The 21071-nt window shown below is 42.3% G+C and overlaps 1 protein-coding gene across 1 annotated transcript; it reads left to right on the top strand.

Annotated features, from left to right (window-relative positions):
- Nucleotides 1–605: 605 nt before the first annotated feature.
- On the top strand, nt 606–18288 carry smarca5 (SWI/SNF related, matrix associated, actin dependent regulator of chromatin, subfamily a, member 5). Its single transcript, XM_061680305.1, has 24 exons — nt 606–965; nt 1968–2084; nt 2170–2336; nt 3659–3759; nt 3839–3939; nt 4029–4208; nt 4928–5083; nt 5174–5305; nt 5996–6064; nt 6146–6255; nt 6879–7105; nt 11884–12005; nt 12089–12241; nt 12316–12448; nt 13297–13445; nt 13523–13645; nt 13726–13833; nt 14231–14344; nt 14433–14555; nt 15131–15263; nt 15342–15460; nt 16200–16412; nt 16484–16594; nt 17830–18288. Exons 1-24 carry the CDS (start codon nt 894–896, stop codon nt 17893–17895), a joined length of 3099 nt encoding a protein of 1032 aa, XP_061536289.1. The 5' UTR covers nt 606–893; the 3' UTR covers nt 17896–18288.
- Nucleotides 18289–21071: the final 2783 nt, after the last annotated feature.

Genomic DNA, 21071 nt, shown 5'->3' with positions numbered 1-21071 from the left:
ATTTGAAACTGTTCTCATGTAAAATAATTTAATCCGCTGTCATATTACGTGACAGTAATATGACAGCGGGTGAATATCAACGTTTCCGAATTTCTTGAAGGTGGCATGGCATGGCCAACTCTCGCGATTGCGCGGCAGCTGTGAGAACACAGTTCCTGTCTTCATGTTGACGTATTTTTTGAAATATTTTAAATAATAAATAAATTTAATATAGTTTTCGTATTTTTTTAAATGCGAACAAAACAAAAATGTTTCTATATTTGGAAAAGTCAAGATATCGGAATTTTAGTTTCAGTTTCCATGATATATTCACGTTTATCCTCGGTGTGCGTAAGGTAAATCATTAAGAGTTCAGTCAGCAATTGAAACATTAACGAATTACCTTCAGTGCTGATATAATGAGGCTCAAACTGCACCTAAGTGTTAAGTTAATATTACGTTTTCTTAGCAGCAATAAATAGCCATATAGTTTTCCGCTGAACTGTAAAAGCAATGCTTACCCCCTTTTTAACTTATCACATCCTTTTAGAGTTAATGTCTGTTTTTGCTCATTTTAACTGTTCACCTGTAAGATTACTTACATTTTGTTTATTTCATCCCTTGAAGTTAGTCTTTTTGTGTTGGAAAATTTTAGTTTTTAACAGGAGTGCCTATATTTCGGATTTCCGTAAAGGTGGCACGGTCAATTCTCGCGATTGCGCCGCAAACTCACGCTGCGAGAACGCGGGTGTTCCGTGGTTCAGGAGAGGCAAAATAGCCCTAGCAGCGATCCGGCGTGTCTTTCATTCTTCACCACAGGACAACCACCAAGAATCAACAGAAGATCCATCCTACACGTGACATACACTCACGGACGATATTACGACTAGTCGAAGAGGGAATTGCCGTCAAAAATGTCGGAAATTCTCAGCTGCGTGGAACCCGAGCGAGAAGAGCAGACCGAAGTTGAAGCCGGAGGAACCGAGGTAAGACGCTTGAAAATGGGGCATTTGTTTTACCTGTTAGCGTGGTGATGGCATCCAATGTATTCATACACATGCTTTTTGGTAATTCCTCATTTACTTGAACGCTTCCCACGTCCGACTTTCCACTCGGTCAACGGTTGCGCCCAGTTAGTTAGCTTTGTGGCTAACTAACTGTAGCTCAACTTGCTAGCGCAGCGACGTCGAAGCCATTGTTGTTCCGTGAAATGTAGGACGTCGAACAGGCATGGTCAAATTCATTTTTATAGTGTTGTTCTCGCTCTCTTTTGAGAAGGGAGTCGCGGTTCACACTGGAACATTTTGACCGGTTAACGTTAACCGAAGCTCGCCTTTGTTTTCAAAGATACAGCAGTCCTGGTCGGTGAAGCCCCGGGCATATGTAAGCGTATCATTTCACTCAAATATCTTTAAAAAAAAAAAAGAATACTTAAATACATTTAATTGATGTTTTAATGTTTTTCTTCTTTTGTATTTTCATTATCACTGTGAATTTTCAATAAAAGACGTAACTGTTGAAATGTTTTTATGTTCGTTTAGCAAGATTGATTTTTTTTTTCATTATTATTAATAATCAGCAAATGTGTGGATTCGCACCCACAATATATATTTTTTTAATACTTATTTGGTTTAATTTACATGTATTTTATTACCATACACAATTACACATTAAAGTAGCACAAGGTTCACTCAGATATTAATGGTAGAACGTTAACCCATCGTTTAAAAACTATGTTCATGTCATCTAATTTCCCGGTCGGATGTCTGTCTCTGTCTAACTTTAGTCAGGAAGTTATGCACAAAATGCAATAAATGGGGAAAAAACTGATTAAAACATAACCTTGTTGCCAGTGCTAATAAAATATGAGGAGGCGAGTGTGTGGAAGGGGTCACTCACTTCCTTTGGTCACTCGCACAGCAACTCCCAAATGTGCGTGATGTTCTTTTTTCCCCCCCCCCATTCTTTCATTCTTCTCCCCTAAATAGGAAAAGTCTGACTCGGATGCCGGCAAAGAGTCGTCCTCAGATGCAGGACCTGATGGACAAGATGCTTCCTCCTCTACCAAAACCAAAGAATCTGCTCCAGGCTATGAAGAGAAAGTGGTGAGGACATTTAGTTTCTACGCAATGATAAAATATGTGTTGTTGTTGAGGGAATAATCCAAATGTCTTATTTGTACATATTCAGAAAACGGACCGTACCAACAGATTCGACTATCTGTTGAAGCAAACGGAGCTGTTTGCTCACTTCATTCAGCCAGCTGCACAGAAGACCCCCACGTCACCCCTCAAGATGAAGCCGGGGCGACCTCGCATCAAGAAAGACGAGAAGCAGAACTTGTTGTCTGCTGGCGAGTGAGTACCCAATAATATGGTCTGACTTTTGTTTGTTACATCTTCCGTTTTGAAACAATTTCTGTCGCCGCACTACAGCTACAGTATATTGTACCAGAACTGCCAAATGTTAGGGAACGTCCGTATTGTGTTACGGAAATCACTGAATACTGCTTCTTACACGTATTTTATTTTTATCACAAAGGGAGGGCGAGGAGTGCGTAGGAAAAGACGGAAAAGCATAATACTAATTGCTAAGCTGTCATGTCATGACGAAAAATACCGAACGTGATTGGGTGATACAGTACACTTGTCACCTACGTCTGGCTGGAACCGCGTAGTAGCAGAGAGTAAACAAGTTTGAATAACAAAAATAAGGCAATTAATACGCGTCTGGATATAAATGTAAAATAATTCACGGCCTCACAAGACGCCCTCAGAACCAGAAATGAATTAATACGTCACTGGAGACGCCATCTGAGAACGGGGTCGGGTTAAAAGTGTACTATTAATAATAATAATAAATTATTGTAATATAAGATAACCTTTATTTGTCCCACAATGTGGAAATTTCCATTATTTCAGTAAGTATAAATATATTAGTAGTGGGCAAGTGAAGCCCTATGAAGCGCTGAGGCTTTCCTAACAATTGTGCCGAAAAAGATTCAAAGTTTAAAGGCTTCAGTGATGGTGACATCTGGTGGACAACCGATGCTATAGCAACCTCTAAAGAGCACGACTGAAGCACCGACGCTGTTTCTCATGACATCAATAAAAATTCAGAAAAGTCTGTATGGTCATTAAAGTGTTTTGTTCATTCAGACCAAATAATGATTACATCGTCATCACAATAAAATATGCAGATGCTTTCCCTCATACTCTAAAACACATTCCAGATTAACCCAAAGAATGGTTGAAAACAGGATTGGTAAAGGCCAATTAATCCACAGACACAAATATTTTTGACGATGCGATGTCATACACTTTGATTCAGGCTGGAACTGCGTCCGCCATTGCAAGTTTGATGCAATAAAAATAATAGTCTTGAAGCTTAATTGATTGATTGATTAATTATTATCAAGTAATGATTATGGTGTGCAATTGAACATTATGCAGAATAATTTTTATCCTATTCAAAAACGATACTGCAATAACTGTCCCGCAGTAATGTTCTCAACAAAAATTTTTAAAATATGGGAATTGTGTTCTGGAAGTAAATTTCTGAGTTGACAGCTCTGTTGTACCGAGCGGCTACTACAGAGACGCATGCATTCGTTGCTGTGTCACCTCTACATCGCAGTAAGTTGATCATCGTCACCCTTTTCCTTCTTCACCGTTGACAGCAATCGTCATCGGCGCACAGAGCAAGAGGAAGACGAGGAGCTGTTGAGTGAGAGCACCAAGACCACAAACGTCTGCACCCGCTTCGATGACTCGCCATCTTGTAAGCGCTCACCTCTTTATAGTCGGAAAGTAAGAACGTTGTGTATGTATTTCTATGAAAAGTTTGCCTTCTCATGTAGACATCAAAACAGGAAAGATGAGAGACTATCAGGTCCGGGGTCTGAACTGGCTCATCTCTCTGTACGAGAATGGAATCAACGGCATCCTCGCCGATGAAATGGTAAGTGCTTTCTTAAAAAAACGTCAAATGTATCATATCATTTCAGCTTGAAGCTTTACTCAATTTATACTGTATTCGCATGTCGTCAGGGTTTGGGAAAGACCCTCCAGACGATTTCCCTGCTGGGCTACATGAAGCATTACAGGAACATCCCTGGACCTCACATGGTGCTGGTGCCCAAGTCCACGTTATACAACTGGATGAACGAGTTCAAGCGCTGGGTGCCGTCTCTGCGAGCAGTCTGCCTCATTGGAGACCGAGATGAGCGGGTCGGCCATTTTACCATTATTGTTTTGAAATGACGAGGGGGAAAAAAGATCTAATCTAAAAAGAGTAAACTTTTGTTGTAAAATTACAACATTGCTCTCATAAGAGTGACAACTTTTTCATGAAATGTTATAATTTGCGACAACTTTTAAACGATTGGGATGATTCTGAATGTTAGCACTTTATTCTTGTAAAATAATTTTTGTTTTGTTTTGTGTAATATTCAGAATCAGCTTTATTGACCAAGTGTGTTCCAGGTCAAGCAAGGATTTTGTCTCCAGTAGCTGGAGCCACTCTAGTATGACAACAAACAACAACCATGACAAAATAATACATTTTGGACATTAAAAAAAAAAACACGTGTATGGAGCGTCATGGAGAAAGGAAAGTGTACCACTAATGTGGTGATACTGATATAATGGCTTTTTTTTGTCAGAAAATTATTCTGACCTTCCTGTAAAGTTACGATGTTCTTGTAAAATTGATTTTATTTATTTATTTGATCAAAATGATGTACTTATAAAAAAATGAGAATTAGTTTAAAATATATATTTTTTTTATTTATTTTATTTATTTTTTTAAAGCGGTTATGGCTCTATTCTGGTAAAATGAGCTCATTGCTTTCCAAAGTATTGCGGCTGATTTATTTAAAAAAAAAAAAAGTCACCGTTTTGAAATTACTATTTGCGAAAGGTCTGAAGTGGTTGCATCCATTTTGCAGACGGCTCTCATCCGAGACGTGTTGCTTCCCGGCGAATGGGACGTGTGCGTGACATCTTATGAGATGCTCATCATCGAAAAGGCCGTGTTCAAGAAGTTCAACTGGCGCTACCTGGTCATCGACGAAGCCCACAGAATCAAGAACGAGAAATCCAAGGTATGTCATCCCCAAATCCAACCACTTGCCACCCACTTCTTTCTCAACATTTATAAGGAACCTAAAATCATGACGCACATTTCCTCGCAGTTGTCAGAGATTGTGCGAGAGTTCAAGACCACCAATCGTCTTTTGCTGACCGGCACGCCGCTACAGAACAACCTGCATGAGTTGTGGGCACTGCTCAACTTCCTGCTCCCCGATGTCTTCAATTCATCGGAGGTATGTGACCCAAACCCACAACTTTTAATCACACTGCAGTGTTTCCCACAGGACCGGAATCTATTTGTGGTGGTGGGTTTCCAGTGGCGGGCTGGGTATTTTGGGGTAGGAGGGGTTGAAGTTAAACAAACACTTAGCGAATATCTTTTAATAAATTCAAATACAATTAATTAAATAAACAAATACTTATAAAATGTAAAATCAAACACTTACACGGCTCTACACTAACTTTTCCATTGGTAGCACTGGACCGTGCATGATGTGTCTAGTCTAACATAATTGGCATACTGTAGCTTTGTATATAACAAAGATTGACAGTGACTCGGGCTATAGCTGTAAAATATTTTACTGTGAATGTGAAGTTTGTCTGCATTTCTTGTATGATTTTAAAAGACAATGCAAAGCATATCAAAAGGCATACGTTTACATGTACTCTGTGTTCTTTTTATTTTATTTTTCATAAATGTTGTACATAAATTAACGTATTGGCAGAGCATAACTTTAACCTAATATCAGCATACATGGGGGGTTTGGATTAAGGAACATCACTGCACAATTTCTGTACAGCAAAAGCCAAAATCTATTTGTGGTGCCCAAAATTTAATTGTGGTTTCCCGCCACCAATAAATGTATGTGTGAGAAATCCTGCATAGAAAATTTTATCTAATTTGTCACATCCTTCTCTTTAAGGACTTTGATTCCTGGTTTGACACCAACAATTGCTTGGGCGATCAGAAACTGGTGGAACGTCTTCACACGGTATCTAGTGAATGTCTACAAATGAAAAGCTTATTATTAGCTCATTTTTTAAGCATATTTTTATTGTATTGTTACGAGTAGGTGCTCCGCCCTTTCCTGCTCCGACGTATAAAAGCTGACGTGGAGAAAACACTGCTTCCCAAGAAGGAGATCAAGATGTATGTGGGCCTCAGTAAAATGCAGCGAGAATGGTAAGTATACTTTAGCTAGATGTTAGGGCTGGGGGGTAAGGCCTCACATAAAATCTGATCCCCCCCCCCACATACACACACAAAAATAGGCTTTTGATTTTTATCGATTCGATTCAGCAATTTAACAAATGAGTTGTTAGACGGTATTTTCTGATGTTTTACAGGCAACCTTGGCAAAAATATTTGCAGCTTGTAAGCACTTAATTATTAGTTTCAAAATGTCCAAAGTTAATAAATCGCTGCTTTTGCGACATATGATTGGACCCCCCCGTCTTTGGTGCTAATAACTCTATTAGCTCCTTTCTTCTCATACGGAAAACAGTGTGAAAATGATTCCGGTCTCGTTGTTTCTTAGCGGGAATGAACCTCGCAAGTCCTGTTTTTGAAAAATAGTCGCAAGAGAGGTCGGAAAAGTAACTTTACTGACCAAATCACTAAGTTGGCAACACCGGCTGTACTTTTGTAAACTAGCTCCTCTCTCTTTACAGCCAGGTTGTCAGTAAAAGCATTGCACATTAGCGGGGACACCCTTTAAACTATGGCTGTTGCTAAAAAAGTGATTTAAAAAATTTTATAAATAAATCGCTGGCTAATAAATTTGAATTAATCAACATCCCCACCAGGTACACCAAGATTCTGATGAAGGACATCGACATCCTGAACTCGGCCGGCAAGATGGACAAGATGCGTCTGCTCAATGTGCTCATGCAACTGCGCAAGTGCTGCAACCACCCGTACCTGTTCGACGGCGCCGAGCCCGGACCCCCTTACACCACCGACCTCCACCTGGTGGTCAACAGCGGCAAGATGGTGGTGCTGGACAAGCTGCTGCCCAAGATGAAGGAGCAGGGTGAGTCGGAGGTGTCTTGGTACAGTACTGTTTCAAGATGGCGCCTACCAGTGTGGCCGCCTCGGTAACGCGCTCTCTAGTATTGTCTTCGTTTTTGTGTTTTTCGTCCGTCTTTGGAGACCTTACACGACTCACTTACACAAGGGGAGACCTGCTAACCATCAAGGAGGCTACTCCGGACTTTCTGTCACCAACTTTCGAAAATCCGCTCAGTTTTTTTCCCCGAGTTACTCACCGGAGCGGCGTCCGCGGTTTTCGGCGCATGGATGCGGAAGCGGCGCCACAGAGGAAAACGAGCCGGAATTCAGGTGAAACTCCGCAAGAGAGGACACAGATTGGCCTTCCCGTCGATCCACCTCGCGAATGTACGCTCCCTACCCAACAAAATGGACGAGCTTCATCTTCTGTTAAAGACCAGTAAAGACTTCGGACGTTCCGCGGCCATGTGCTTCACGGAGACCTGGCTTTGCGACGCTGTACCCGATGGCGCCGTCACGCTTCCCGGCTTCAACATTCATCGAGCGGACCGCGACATGGAATCATCGGGAAAAACGAAGGGCGGCGGGATATGCCTCCATATAAACGAAAAATGGTGTACGGACGTCACGGTGCTCAGCACACACTGCAGCCCGCATTTGGAGTCGCTGTTTCTGAACTGTAAACCATTTTACGCGCCACGTGAGTTTGCATCGTTTATACTGGCTGGAGTCTATATCACACCGCAAGCTAACACGAGCGCCGCATTGCTAACGCTCGCCGAACAAGTCAACGAAATTGAAAAAAAACACCCTGACTCACCCCTCATTATTCTCGGGGACTTTAACAAAGCTAAACTCAACCACGAACTCCCTAAATACAAGCAGCACATCGACTGTCCTACCAGGGAAAATAATACTTTAGACCACTGCTACACTACGGTAAAAAACGCATACCGTGCTATACCTCGTGCAGCCCTGGGCTCGTCTGATCACTGCTTAATTCACTTAATACCGACGTACAAGCAAGTACTTAAATGTGCGAAGCCTACAGTGAAAACAGTCAAAAAGTGGACCAATGAAGCAAAGATGGAACTTCAAAGCTGTTTAGACTGCACAGACTGGAGTGTCTTTGAAAATTCAGCTGGCAGCCTGGATGAATATACGGACACTGTCACATCCTATATCAGTTTCTGTGAAGAGGTTTGTGTACCAACAAAATCATTTCGGTCATTCAACAACAACAAGCCGTGGTTCACTGCTAAACTTAAGCAGCTTCGCCAAGCTAAGGAAGATGCATATCAGAGCGGGGACAGGGCCCTGTATAATCGAGCTAGAAACCAGCTTACTAAAGAAATTAACATTGCAAAGAGGATCTATGCAGCAAAGTTGGAAAAACAGTTTAGCGCGAACGACTCGAAATCAGTCTGGCGTGCATTCCAATCGCTGACTAATTACAAGCGACGATCCCCCCAAGCTGAGAACAATAGCACACTAGCCAACGACTTGAATACCTTCTATTGCAGATTTGAAAAGGACAGTTTCACTCCACACACCAACCCGGCCGCACCCGCGACCACAACCACACCTCTGACTTCTGCGTTAACCATCCATGAACAGGATGTGAGACGCATCTTCAAACAACAGAAGATTAACAAAGCAACAGGACCGGACCATGTGTCCCCATCCTGCCTCAAAGTCTGCGCGGACCAGCTCGCTCCAGTCTTCACTCAGATCTTTAACAGATCTTTGGAAATGTGCGAAGTTCCATCCTGCTTCAAACGCTCCACCATCATTCCAGTCCCCAAGAAACCTGCAATCTGTAGTCTGAATGACTACAGGCCTGTCGCTTTGACATCTGTGGTCATGAAGTCCTTTGAACGTCTCGTGCTGGACCACCTCAAGAGTGTCACAGGTCCCCTGCTGGACCCCCTGCAGTTTGCCTACCAAGCGAACAGGTCTGCGGATGATGCAGTCAACATGGGACTGCACTTCATCCTAGAACACCTCGACAGTGCAGGGACCTACGCGAGGATCCTGTTCGTGGACTTCAGCTCAGCGTTCAACACCATCATCCCTGAACTCCTTTCAACCGAGCTTCTCCAGCTCAGCGTCTCACCTGCCATCTGCCAGTGGATTTACAGCTTTCTGACGGGCAGGACACAGCAGGTCAGGCTGGGGGAGGCAACCTCATCCACACGCAGCATCAGCACTGGGGCGCCCCAAGGTTGTGTCCTCTCTCCGCTGCTCTTCTCTCTCTACACGAACGACTGCACCTCAGCGAACCCGACTGTCAAGCTCCTGAAGTTTGCAGATGACACCACTGTCATCGGCCTCATCAAGGACGGTGACAAGTCTGCATATCGACAGGAAGCGGAGCGGCTGGAGCTGTGGTGCGGGCGACACAACCTGGAGCTGAACACGCTCAAGACGGTAGAGATGATCGTGGACTTCAGGAGGCATCCTTCGCCACAGCTGCCCCTCACGTTGTCCAGCTGCCTTGTGTCAACCGTCGAGACCTTCAAGTTCCTGGGAATTTCAATCTCTCAGGACCTGAAGTGGGCGAACAACATCAACTCCGTCCTCAAAAAGGCCCAGCAGAGGATGTACTTCCTGCGGCTTCTGAGAAAGCACGGCCTGCCACCGGAGCTGCTGAGACAGTTCTACACAGCGGTCATCGAATCGGTCCTGTGTTCTTCCATCACAGTCTGGTTTGGTGCTGCTACAAAAAAGGACAAGCTCCGACTGCAACGGACAATCAAAACTGCTGAAAGGATTGTCGGTAACCCCCTACCCACCATTGAGGACTTGCACGCTGCCAGAACTAAGACAAGGGCGTGCAAAATCCTCTCGGACCGTCTGCACCCCGGTCACCAGCTCTTCCAGCTCCTTCCCTCAGGTAGGCGCTACCGATCAACGCTAACTAGAACTAGTAGACATTCCAACAGCTTCTTCCCTCTTGCGATCAACTTCTTAAACACCTAACCTATAATTCCATTACAACAAGCTGGCAATTTTTTGACTTGAGTTCGTTGTCACATTTCTGTGGGGCCAATTATTTATTACTTGTGCACTCACTGTAGTTGTCTCGCCATGCTGCACTATTTGCATATACTGGCCACTCATGCCAGAGTAGCATCTGCTCCATTTGCACACTGATTGAGGAGTATCTGTAACATTTGCACAACTGACATTGTCCCAGATGATCGCACTACTTGTCACTTTAAACCGCATACACTCCTTGAAGTCTCAGCGCCCTTTGCACAATGGTCATTGCACCGGACTGTTGCGATATTGGTCGTTCGAGCTGCTCTGGGTGCTGGGGGACTCTGCATCTTTTTGCACAATTGTTTTTTGTCGATGTCTTTGTGTCCCCAGAGTGTTCTGTAGATTGACTGTTTGTTGTACTAGAGCGGCTCCAACTACCGGAGACAAATTCCTTGTGTGTTTTGGACATACTTGGCAAATAAAGATGATTCTGATTCTGATTCTGATTCTGATTCTGTTACAACAAGAACTGGGACAAAACGTAGATATCACAGTGTATTGTTTACTCTTAAGTTACATTATCAATACTCAAGCATCAGATATCTATCACATTTCATCCTATAAATTTTTCTGATCGTACAGTATCGATACACGATGATGTGGGATAAGCCATCGATACCATGATGTCTTTTTCTTACGTTACACTACTTTTACACCAGCATATCAATATCGCAATTTGTAGTGTATTTTTCCTCTTATGCTACAGTATGGATACTCAACATCAAATGTTGAGATCACAGTGTATTGTCTTATGGCACAGTATTGATACGCAAGGTGTGGGACAAAATATAAATATTAGGCTTTACACGATCAGGATTTTTGGGGCCGATCAGCGTGTTTCAAAAGACGATAACCGATCCCATCACACCATGGAGCAATGTTTCTGTTTAAATGACCTGTTCATTTACTGTATGTACTTGTGTAATTAATTTCTCAAAAAATATATTTACAATTAATGAATCTTTGTTTATCTATTTATGCCAATAAGGCATAGTGACAGACAGAACAAATGAATGGTCTTCTATTAGATGGCAGGAAGTACATACTGTAATTAATGTATCCACTTTTTGTGACTTTTTTTGTTTGTTGGTGTGTCGTGAGATTTTTCGATTGTAAAATATGTTCCTTGGCTTCATAAAGGTTGGAAATCACTGCTCTAGTCAGATCGTGTATTCTAATCAGTCAGGTCATGTATTGTTATTGTAAAGCATCCATCCATCCATTTTCTACCGCTTATCCGAGATCCGGTCGCGGGGGCAGTAGCTTTAGCAGGGACGCCCAGACTTCCCTCTCCCCAGCCACTTCATCCAGCTCCTCCAATCATTTTTATGTTACAGTACAACACACGAAGGCTGTGAGAAAATGTCAATATGCTTTGTTTTCTGTAAAGGTCTCGTGTCTGTACACAATTATCAATATCGGAGTGTATCGTTTTCCTCTTAAGGTGCTGTGTATACAGAAGTGGTGGTGCAAAAGATTAGTACTGAAATGTATCAGCTATGGTAGTTTCAGTTGTTCTACAGTTAGAATCCACAAGCTTCAAATATCGAAACAACAACCAATAGTAATGTTTTCTCTAATGGTGCAGTTTTGATACCGTATGTCAAATAACAGTATTGCAATGTGTCTCATCCATTTTTTTTCGTATGGTCTGTCCGAGATGGGACAAAATATTTGTATATCTCATGTTACAGCATTGATGCCTGAGCACCAAATATCAATCTTACTTAATCTTGCTTTTTTTTTCCTGCCCAGGCTCACGTGTGCTCATCTTCAGCCAGATGACTAGAGTGCTGGACATCTTGGAGGACTACTGCATGTGGAGGAACTACGGCTACTGTCGCCTGGACGGTCAGACTCCGCATGAAGAGAGACAGGTGTGCCGCTAGAAGTTGAACTGCACTGTTTGCAGACGTGTGACCTTGCCATCTTGAAAATAAAACACGGATGCGTGTTTCAGATCTCCATCAACGCCTACAACGAGCCCAACAGCAGCAAGTTCATCTTCATGCTGAGCACCAGAGCTGGCGGCCTTGGTATCAACCTGGCGACCGCTGACGTCGTCATCCTCTACGATTCTGACTGGAACCCTCAAGTAGACCTCCAGGCCATGGTAGGTACTCCCTGAGCTTATTTCAATTTGAACAAGAAGCAGCTTGAACCGCAACCTCTTGTCCCATAACCCAGGATCGAGCTCACAGGATCGGGCAGCTGAAGCAGGTTCGTGTCTTCCGCTTCATCACGGAAAACACGGTGGAGGAGAGGATTGTGGAGAGGGCGGAAATGAAACTGCGCCTGGACTCCATTGTCATCCAGCAAGGTAGAGCGTTGTTTTGTTTATTTCTTTTTTTTTTTTTTAACTTGACGACTTCCTGGTTTGTGGCGGGGGACATGAAATTAAAGTGTCATTTTGTGGAAATCGATTGTTTTTGTGACTAACAAACTGATGGAAAAAGCAACTGCATGTTGCAGATAATTAAAGTAGCACCATTGAACATACTGAATTTATATTAATGCCAAAAGTTACACTCAGTGAAAAGTATGTGCATCTCCCGATTTGATGTTTATAGTTTTCATCCAAAATTAATCAAAATTAATGTTGCTTTTGTTGAGATTTATGAATAGTTTATGCAATTTAGAGAGGCATGCTTTTCATTGGACTTTCACCAGTAGTTCATTGTTGACAATTTAAGTTCATATGATGTGTAATCCAAAAACATAAAATAATAATTATAATATTAAAGCTTTACTGCTTTGTTTCTCTCTTTTTTAAAAAAAATCAATTTATAGATGCAATTTTTTGGAAACTATCCCCTTTATTCGCAAAAAGCTCCACTTATTTGTTTTTTGTTTTTTCACCCCAATCACCCGCTTATTCATGGTAAGCGGGTGATTTTCACAAATTTTTGTTTTTTCTTTCACATTATTTTTTAATCGAATAATTTGAAATGTTTTTCAGTGGACAATAACTTAATTGTTGAGTGTTTCTCTCAATTTTTTGTTTTGATCAAAAAACATCATCAATGTAAAACACTGAAAAATAACTGTTTTGTATTAATCGAGTTTTCCAGGAAGTAGTTTCTGCATAATCCAAGCCTGAAAATGTCATTACTGTTTCTGAAGCGTTAATCCATGCAATGATTATGGATGTTATCTATATCTCAACAGGGCGACTTGTTGATCCGAGTGCCAACAAACTGGGAAAAGACGAAATGCTATCTATCATCCGGCACGGCGCCACGCACGTGTTCGCCTCCAAGGAGAGCGAGATCACAGACGACGACGTCGATGCCATCCTGGAGAGAGGCGAGAGGAAGGTGAGTCGGCACACTTAACGCCACAACGCATCTTACCGTTGGACGTTTTGGTTGACGTTTGATCACCTGTCCACCAGACGATGGAGATGAAGGAGAAGCTGTCCTCCCTGGGTGAGAGCTCGTTGAGGAATTTCACCATGGACACGGAGAACAGCAGCGTGTACACGTTTGAGGGAGAAGACTACAGAGAGAAGAAAAAGGTCCAAAATGGCAACGGAAACAACATTCATCCTTAGAAAGCCCTGATGTTCATCTCCATCTCCTCCTCTTCCTCCATCAGGTCATCACCAACTGGATTGAACCCCCCAAGAGAGAGAGGAAGGCCAATTACGCTGTGGACGCCTACTTCAGAGAAGCCCTTCGAGTCAGTGAGCCCAAAGCACCCAAGGTAGGACCAGTACGGAGCACCAGATCGACACAATGTTTACCATAAAGGTTAAGGGAAGATGGTATAAAGGTTGGGAGATTTGACTTTCCTGGGATTCTCTCTGCCCACACTCTTGAGAATTGAAGATTGTCCAAGATCCCGTTTGGCCTTTTGTTTTGCTTTGACTTTTATTTGAAATTTTCTTTGCTGTCCTCTCTTTAAAATTGTGTAAAAGAAATGACCTTTTCTGTCAGATACTGCCTTTTGGAGACAAACTTCAAATATTTTGCTACTATAACTCGGGGCACTTTTCAATCTTGACTACTCTTCAAAAAAGGACTCCACCAAATCATGTGCTGATGTGATCAATTGAGAAAGTCCTAAACCATGGCTCACTTTGTTCGCACTTCACCCCCAGGCTCCTCGTCCGCCCAAGCAGCCCAACGTCCAAGACTTCCAGTTCTTCCCTCCACGTCTCTTTGAGCTCCTTGAAAAGGAAATCCTCTTTTACAGAAAGACCATTGGCTACAAGGTAACTCTTCTCACTTGCCCGACACATCTTCTATGGTTTGATTTTATGATGATTCTTTTTTTTTTAACAAGTGATCGTGTCTATTTAGGTACCGCGCAATCCGGAAATGCCCAACTCCGCTCAGGTCCAGAAGGAGGAGCAAGGCAAGATTGACGAGGCTGAAGCCTTGACAGAGGAGGAGCTGGAGGAGAAGGAGAACCTTCTGCAGCAGGTACCGTACTACCAACCCAATACAACTGTTGCCCCTTTCACACTACCTGTAAAAGCCATCTTTCTTGTCGCTGTTGTGTATGAAGGGCACGGGCATGAAATGGTTGGGAGAAATTAACCCCAGAGATTTTTCAGAGCCGTTGTGATGCCTGGGTGGAGCGAAACTTTGCAATGACGGGACGGGGGTGTTTGACACGCACTATTCCTTGACACAGTCCACTACGAAATCATGGAATAAACACCTTTTACACAGTCAGTGCCCTGCCTCTCATCCTATCGCCGAGTCACATTTGTCCCCCCAAAAGGGTTAAGTGCCTTTTACACAGAATATTTTGCTGCACAGTGGGAAATTGCTGACTTAGTTTTACACATCTGTAACGTTAATACTTAATAGTGACAGGGGGGAAAGTTGGCGTTGTAAAAAAACGTACACAGTTGCTGCAGTATTCCACTTTGCTGGGTTCTCTATAAAAAGCAGTCATGGATGAATGCCAGATTGTCTGTTAAGGTTCTGATGGTCCTATTAGTCAAGATCTCCTGGAAAGATTATTTTTCTCCCCCCACCCCCATGTGCAGGGATTCACCATTTGGAACAAGCGTGACTTCAACCAGTTCATCAAAGCCAATGAGAAGTGGGGACGTGATGATATTGAGAACATTGCCAGAGAGGTGGAAGGGAAAACTCCAGAGGAAGTCATGGAGTATTCCGGTAATAATCCACTTCCGCTCCAGATGATCCCCTTTCCTCGTCCTCATATGTGAAGTCCTTATGTGCTGTGTTCCTCAGCTGTGTTTTGGGAGCGCTGCAACGAGCTGCAAGACATCGAAAAGATCATGGCTCAGATCGAGCGAGGAGAGGCCAGGATCCAGAGGAGGATTAGCATCAAAAAGGCGCTGGACTCAAAGGTAGGCCACCAAGCGGAATCACCTCAACGGCTATTCCCCCCCACACACACACAACTTAAAACTATTTCAGGTGTTCTTGCATGTCTGTAGCATGCTGTCGTCAAAATATCCCAAGGATCAAGATTTATAGTAGACTTGACACATCCAATTTTGTCTTGCTAAAATAAGCCCGTTTTGAGTTATGTGAAAGTAAGAATTACGTCAGTGTGATGGCCAGGGGCAGAGCTAGGGGACTGACGGAGGCAAGCGGCATCACCTTGCGGGCGCCAAGCCTAGAGTGCGGGGAAAACGTGAGCACCCGTTAAGACAAAAGCATTGTCACTCCTGGAGGCATCAATTTGTACACTCCACCGTGTGCAAGTCCATGCATGTGGTGCCTGCAGCGGACACACACGGCTAAAGACATAAATAGAAAGGAACGCTGTTATCCCCCCCTAAAAAAAAGTGCAGGGAGTTTCCAGGGCCAGCAGCTCTTATAAAGTTAACTGCAAATTGAAAAATATGTTTTGCTGAAGTTCATCCAGTTTTAAATTGATCTCTTCCCAAGCGTAGGATTTAATTAAAATAAATAAATAAAGGGAGATGCCGATATGCGCCAAAATGCCGTATATTGGTGCCGATAATCGGCCTGGCCGAAGTCTATCCTTACTTTCTGCGAGCACATTGGACACATGAGGGCACTCCCCACCGCAGACTGCTAGAACATCTGCGTCTTGAACCTTGTCCTCGCCCGTTCCAGATTGGCCGCTACAAGGCTCCCTTCCATCAGCTCCGCATCTCCTACGGCACCAACAAGGGCAAGAACTACACTGAGGAGGAGGACCGCTTCCTCATCTGCATGCTGCACAAGCTGGGCTTCGACAAGGAGAGCGTGTACGACGAGCTGCGCCAGTGCATCCGGAACTCGCCGCAGTTCCGCTTCGACTGGTTCCTCAAGTCCAGGACTGCCATGGTGAGCAGGAATTTCCGCCGTCACCCGCGCCTGTTTTGCCGACGTCGTTGATGAGATGTGCGCGGTTCCAGGAGCTGCAGAGGCGATGCAACACGCTAATCACGCTCATCGAGAGGGAGAACATGGAGCTGGAGGAGCGAGAGAAGGCAGAAAAGAAGAAGAGGGGGCCGAAGACCGGCTCAGTAAGTGGGCCGACATGTTACAGATTGACAGATTACAGATGTTACTGATTTCGTTCCAGTGGGAACTAATGTATACTGGACCCCCATTATTTGCAAGGGATAGGGACCGGCCCGGACCGCGAATAGCGAAAATCCACGGATAATTGACACCCATTATACTTGCATTGAGATTATACAGCTGCAAGTAAGTGTTTCTGGGGTTGGTTCCCCGCAAAATGGAGACAAAAAGGAAGAAAATGGGGGGACAAAAATCTACAAATAGGTGAATCTCCGAGTAAGCAGAAATCATTTGTCTTGGTATATAGGCACTAATATTATATTACGTTATTATTTTTGTAAGTTGTTTGTTTATTTAAACATTCTGGACACTTTTGCATCACTGGATCCGAAAATGATGTGTCTATCGCTTGTTCAGGTCAGATTTCTATGCCAAGTTAAGTTTATTAATTAGGTGTTACAAACTTTGCTTACTGTAAGTTGAATAATAGACATTGATAAAAATAAGTACCTGTAAATTGAACGTTACGTCATCATTGTTCAAAATGCAGGGCATGAACCTCTTGATTTGAACCGCTAAAGTGAGAATAATACTTGCACATGTAAACAAAAAACATGTGGCCATAGTTTAAAAAGTTGACCTGATTGAGCAAAACCAATGTGATAGTCACAAAATAAAATTAATCTTTATTTGAAGCCGTTGTATGAATAACCTGCAATTGACATGTAGTTTAACCTGAAGCAGCGTCAGAAGTGTATATCAAAGTAGTAGCCCTCCGCACTTATCTTTTTACCCAAGTAGTAGGCGAGTACATCACTCCTGCATGTGATGTTGCTTAATTTTTTATTTTTTTTGTATTTAATCATTAAACAATACCAAATAAACAGCAATAATCAGTTAATGAACACTTGATTTTGAAATGATTTTGCAATAAACCTTATCGCAAAATACATCTGATTAATTGATTGAATAAGCGATAGAATAATCAATTGTAAAAATATTCAATCGCGACAGCCGTACACCGTGTATAAATTTCGGATTTTATACAAATTTAAATATGAGGAAAAAAGGTTCCCCATCCCTGCATCATCACTGAGCATTTTTCCTCAAAGAAATGTCCAAACTGTGAATTTTCCACCTTTGTTGGTTCTGGTTCCACTGATGAAACAATTAATACTGTAATGTCAAAATGTATTTTTCTGAAAAAGCCCTAATCAGTGCTTCTCCTTTTGTTTAGGCCCAGAAACGGAAGCCGGAAGGAATCCCGGACAGTCGCGGGCGTCGGAAAAAGCTCAAGTTGTGAAGTGAACGCCTGCCTCGTTTGTATATACAGCACAATGCATCGTTAGTTTAGCCGCAACCACAACAACAACAGTAGTGTTTGTGTGCATTTGCTAACGGTGTCAAACCTCCTGATAGACTTTATATTATTATTATTATTATTATTATTATTAGGATATAGTAAGTTCTCTGCCTTGTTGTCATTTACTGAAACACTGCAGTTGTTTTTTCTAATTTTTATTTTTTACTAGTACTTAGAAAATGTATTTATGCCTGTTGGTTGTACCACATTCCAGTGTACCTTCTTTATCTCCTTGTGAAGTAGACATGTTCTTTCTCAAATAAAGATCATTTTTTTAAATAAAATAAAACGGGAACAGTTTCCCTAGTTTAGTGGCTCTCGAACAAGTACCACCTTACTACATAGTTCTCAAGTACCACCATTGTTCAAATACAACAGTGTGCTAGGCTTGAATGTTTATTAAATACAAGATTTTATTCTTTAAAAAAGTATATTTAATACAATTGTATGCCCATAACAGCATGCACAGTTTGGACAATAACACTGTGCTTTAAGGAAAAGTTCAGGGGTGGGGGGGGATTTAAAATGAACATTTTATTCAGTGACTCTTTTGCAGTAGTCACTGATGGTGTAGCGCAATGATTTCCAACCTATATGGAGTGAAGGCACATATTTTACAATTAGAACATCTCATGGCGCACCAACAAACAAAAATGTCACTAAAAGTAGATGCACAGTTAAACTACGTACTTCCTTCCATCTAATAGAAGTGCATTTATTTGTTTTTCCACTATGCCTCACTGGCATAAATAGAGGAAGAAAGATACAATATTTCTTGTAAATAATAAAATTTTTGAGCAGTTAATTAAATTCGATAATTTTCCACGGCACACCTAAAGATTGCTCATGGCACACTGGTTGGGAATCACTGGTCTGACTTTGTTGTGGGCAATGTGGGTGAACACTGTGAGTGGAAGTGGTTGTCCGTGTCTATATGTGCACTGCGACTGGCTCGTGACCAGTTCAGGGTGTAGTCCGCGTTTCAACTGGGATAGGCGCCAGTGTTCCGCAACCCTGAACAGGATAAGATTTGAGAACTGATAGATTCTTTTGCCGTACAACTAGAAGGAGCCCAAGAATTGCTACCCTCAGAACCAGTCTGCTGCTCTTTCCAGTACCTTCCCTGGAAACAGCCCAAAATCTCTGACAAATGTCCCCTTCAAACCAAAATGGCGGCATTTCACAGTGTAATCATCATTGATTTTCACTTGTGCTGTCATGAACCTGCGTGGCGGATTTTGTTGATTTTGTTCGTGTCCTGCGTATTGCTGGTGGATGCTCATATTTTCATTTACTTACATTTGCATTTCATGGCAAATCCTCAAACTTAGCCGCTAGGCTCCGTCCACACTCAATCATGGAAAAATATGGTTTACACGGTTACATTTTTCTTGGCAATTGGATGGATTCCTAAAGTGAAGGTTGCTCCAGTACCACCCTGGGAACCCGTTCTCTTGGGTCATTTTTAGCTTACTGCTTACAATGATGAAAAAAAAAAAAGAGCTCTGCGATTGGCTGGCAACCAGTTCGGGGTGTACCCCGCCTCCTGCCCGATGACAGCTGGGATAGGCTCCAGCACGCCCGCGACCCTAGTGAGGAGAAGCGGCTCAGAAAATGGATGGATGGATGGATGAAAAAGTAATCTCTAATTTACTGTCACAATATTTAAAAAAAAAAAATACCAATGTGCTTGCAAACATTGTTTTTTTCTGTGTAGATTCTCGGTCATCCAGGTCATGGTAATCTGCAAAGATTGAATGGAGGTGAGTGTGCTCTTCCTTTTTTGTTAAGACTTTTTTTGTTGTTGTGGGGGGGTTTTGTGACTTGTAGGCAACTTTTCTTACTAGGCTAACGATATGTTCAGACCCCACAAAAGGCAATTATGTTGCAGATCAAGAAGAAACAAAGCGATTTCAAAAAGACAAATACAGATGGGTTTTCATCTGGTTTCAACCATGATCTCAACAGTTTTATTCAAAAATATGAATTTCTCCATTTTTGCAAAAAAACTACGATATCTACAAATCTTGATACTGTGTGTGTGTGGTGACATAAAAACAATCATTTATCACATTAGCATTCAATGAAGTCATCTTCCACTAACATTCGTTCCAAGTCAATGAGACAGTCAATTGCTGTAATAATAACAAACCTTTTAAAAAAAAATGCAGTAAACTTGGAAATTCTTTCATGTCATTCAAATAAAGGCTGCCTAAGCTGATTACATACAGTTAGCAGCTTTTTTTTGTGTGTGTGTTTTTTTTTTGTTTTTTAGTGTTTCATGCATTTGAAAACAAAATGAGATAAAAAGGAAAGGGACTTTTACAAGTAAATAGGTTTAAAAGGGGCAACTGCAGACATCCATTACTCCAAGACTCGTATATCCAAGGGTGGGGAACCTTATACCCCATATTTGGACCCCCATGCAAGTCTAAAAATAACCTCAGGAAATGTTAACCCGAAAATGCTCAACATTATATACAGTGAACCCTCGCTATTCACAAATTCACCTGTTTGCTGAGAAACTCACATATTTGTGCTCGTCCTGCGTATGATGTCGCAAGATGACACCGAAAGCCTGGCTAACAGGAAAATAAGTATGCAGAAGTGATCAATGACTGTTCTAAGATCTTTGCATGTCAGGCAGGAGCAAAATTTAGCCTGGGTTGTCAGCGAAAGGTACGAAGAGTCTTCACCGCATGTCTGTTTGTGCTCAGCTGAATTCAAATCTGTAAGTCAGATCTTGAGGGGTAATGATAGTATTTTCGGATGCTAGTTTGTGGTATATTTCTGGTTAATATTAATATTAATGTTCATAAAACTTCACGTAGGCAGGGCGCCATAAAATTTTGCAGTGGTCTCTTATTTTTTTTCCACAGCTGCATTTTGAACACTTGTTCGATCATATTTTTGTTTATTAATCTGTCAATTTAGACAAAAAAAAAAAAGATTCAGGGCCTCAGAAAAGTGGATCTCGGCATACGGAGCCCCGTCAGAGTGGTTCTGGTACTGTTTTCAGTGCTATACATGTTGGGAAATGAAGGCACAGTGGTGGAGGAGAGTACTATCGTCAATAGGTGGGGGGGCGGGTGGATGGTGGATGGGGCCCACCACAT

This window comes from Phycodurus eques, chromosome 6 (assembly GCF_024500275.1).
Source record: "Phycodurus eques isolate BA_2022a chromosome 6, UOR_Pequ_1.1, whole genome shotgun sequence".
Classification (NCBI taxonomy): domain Eukaryota; kingdom Metazoa; phylum Chordata; class Actinopteri; order Syngnathiformes; family Syngnathidae; genus Phycodurus; species Phycodurus eques.
Note: the sequence above shows the minus strand (reverse complement) of the source record. Positions and strands in the feature narration are given on the sequence as shown.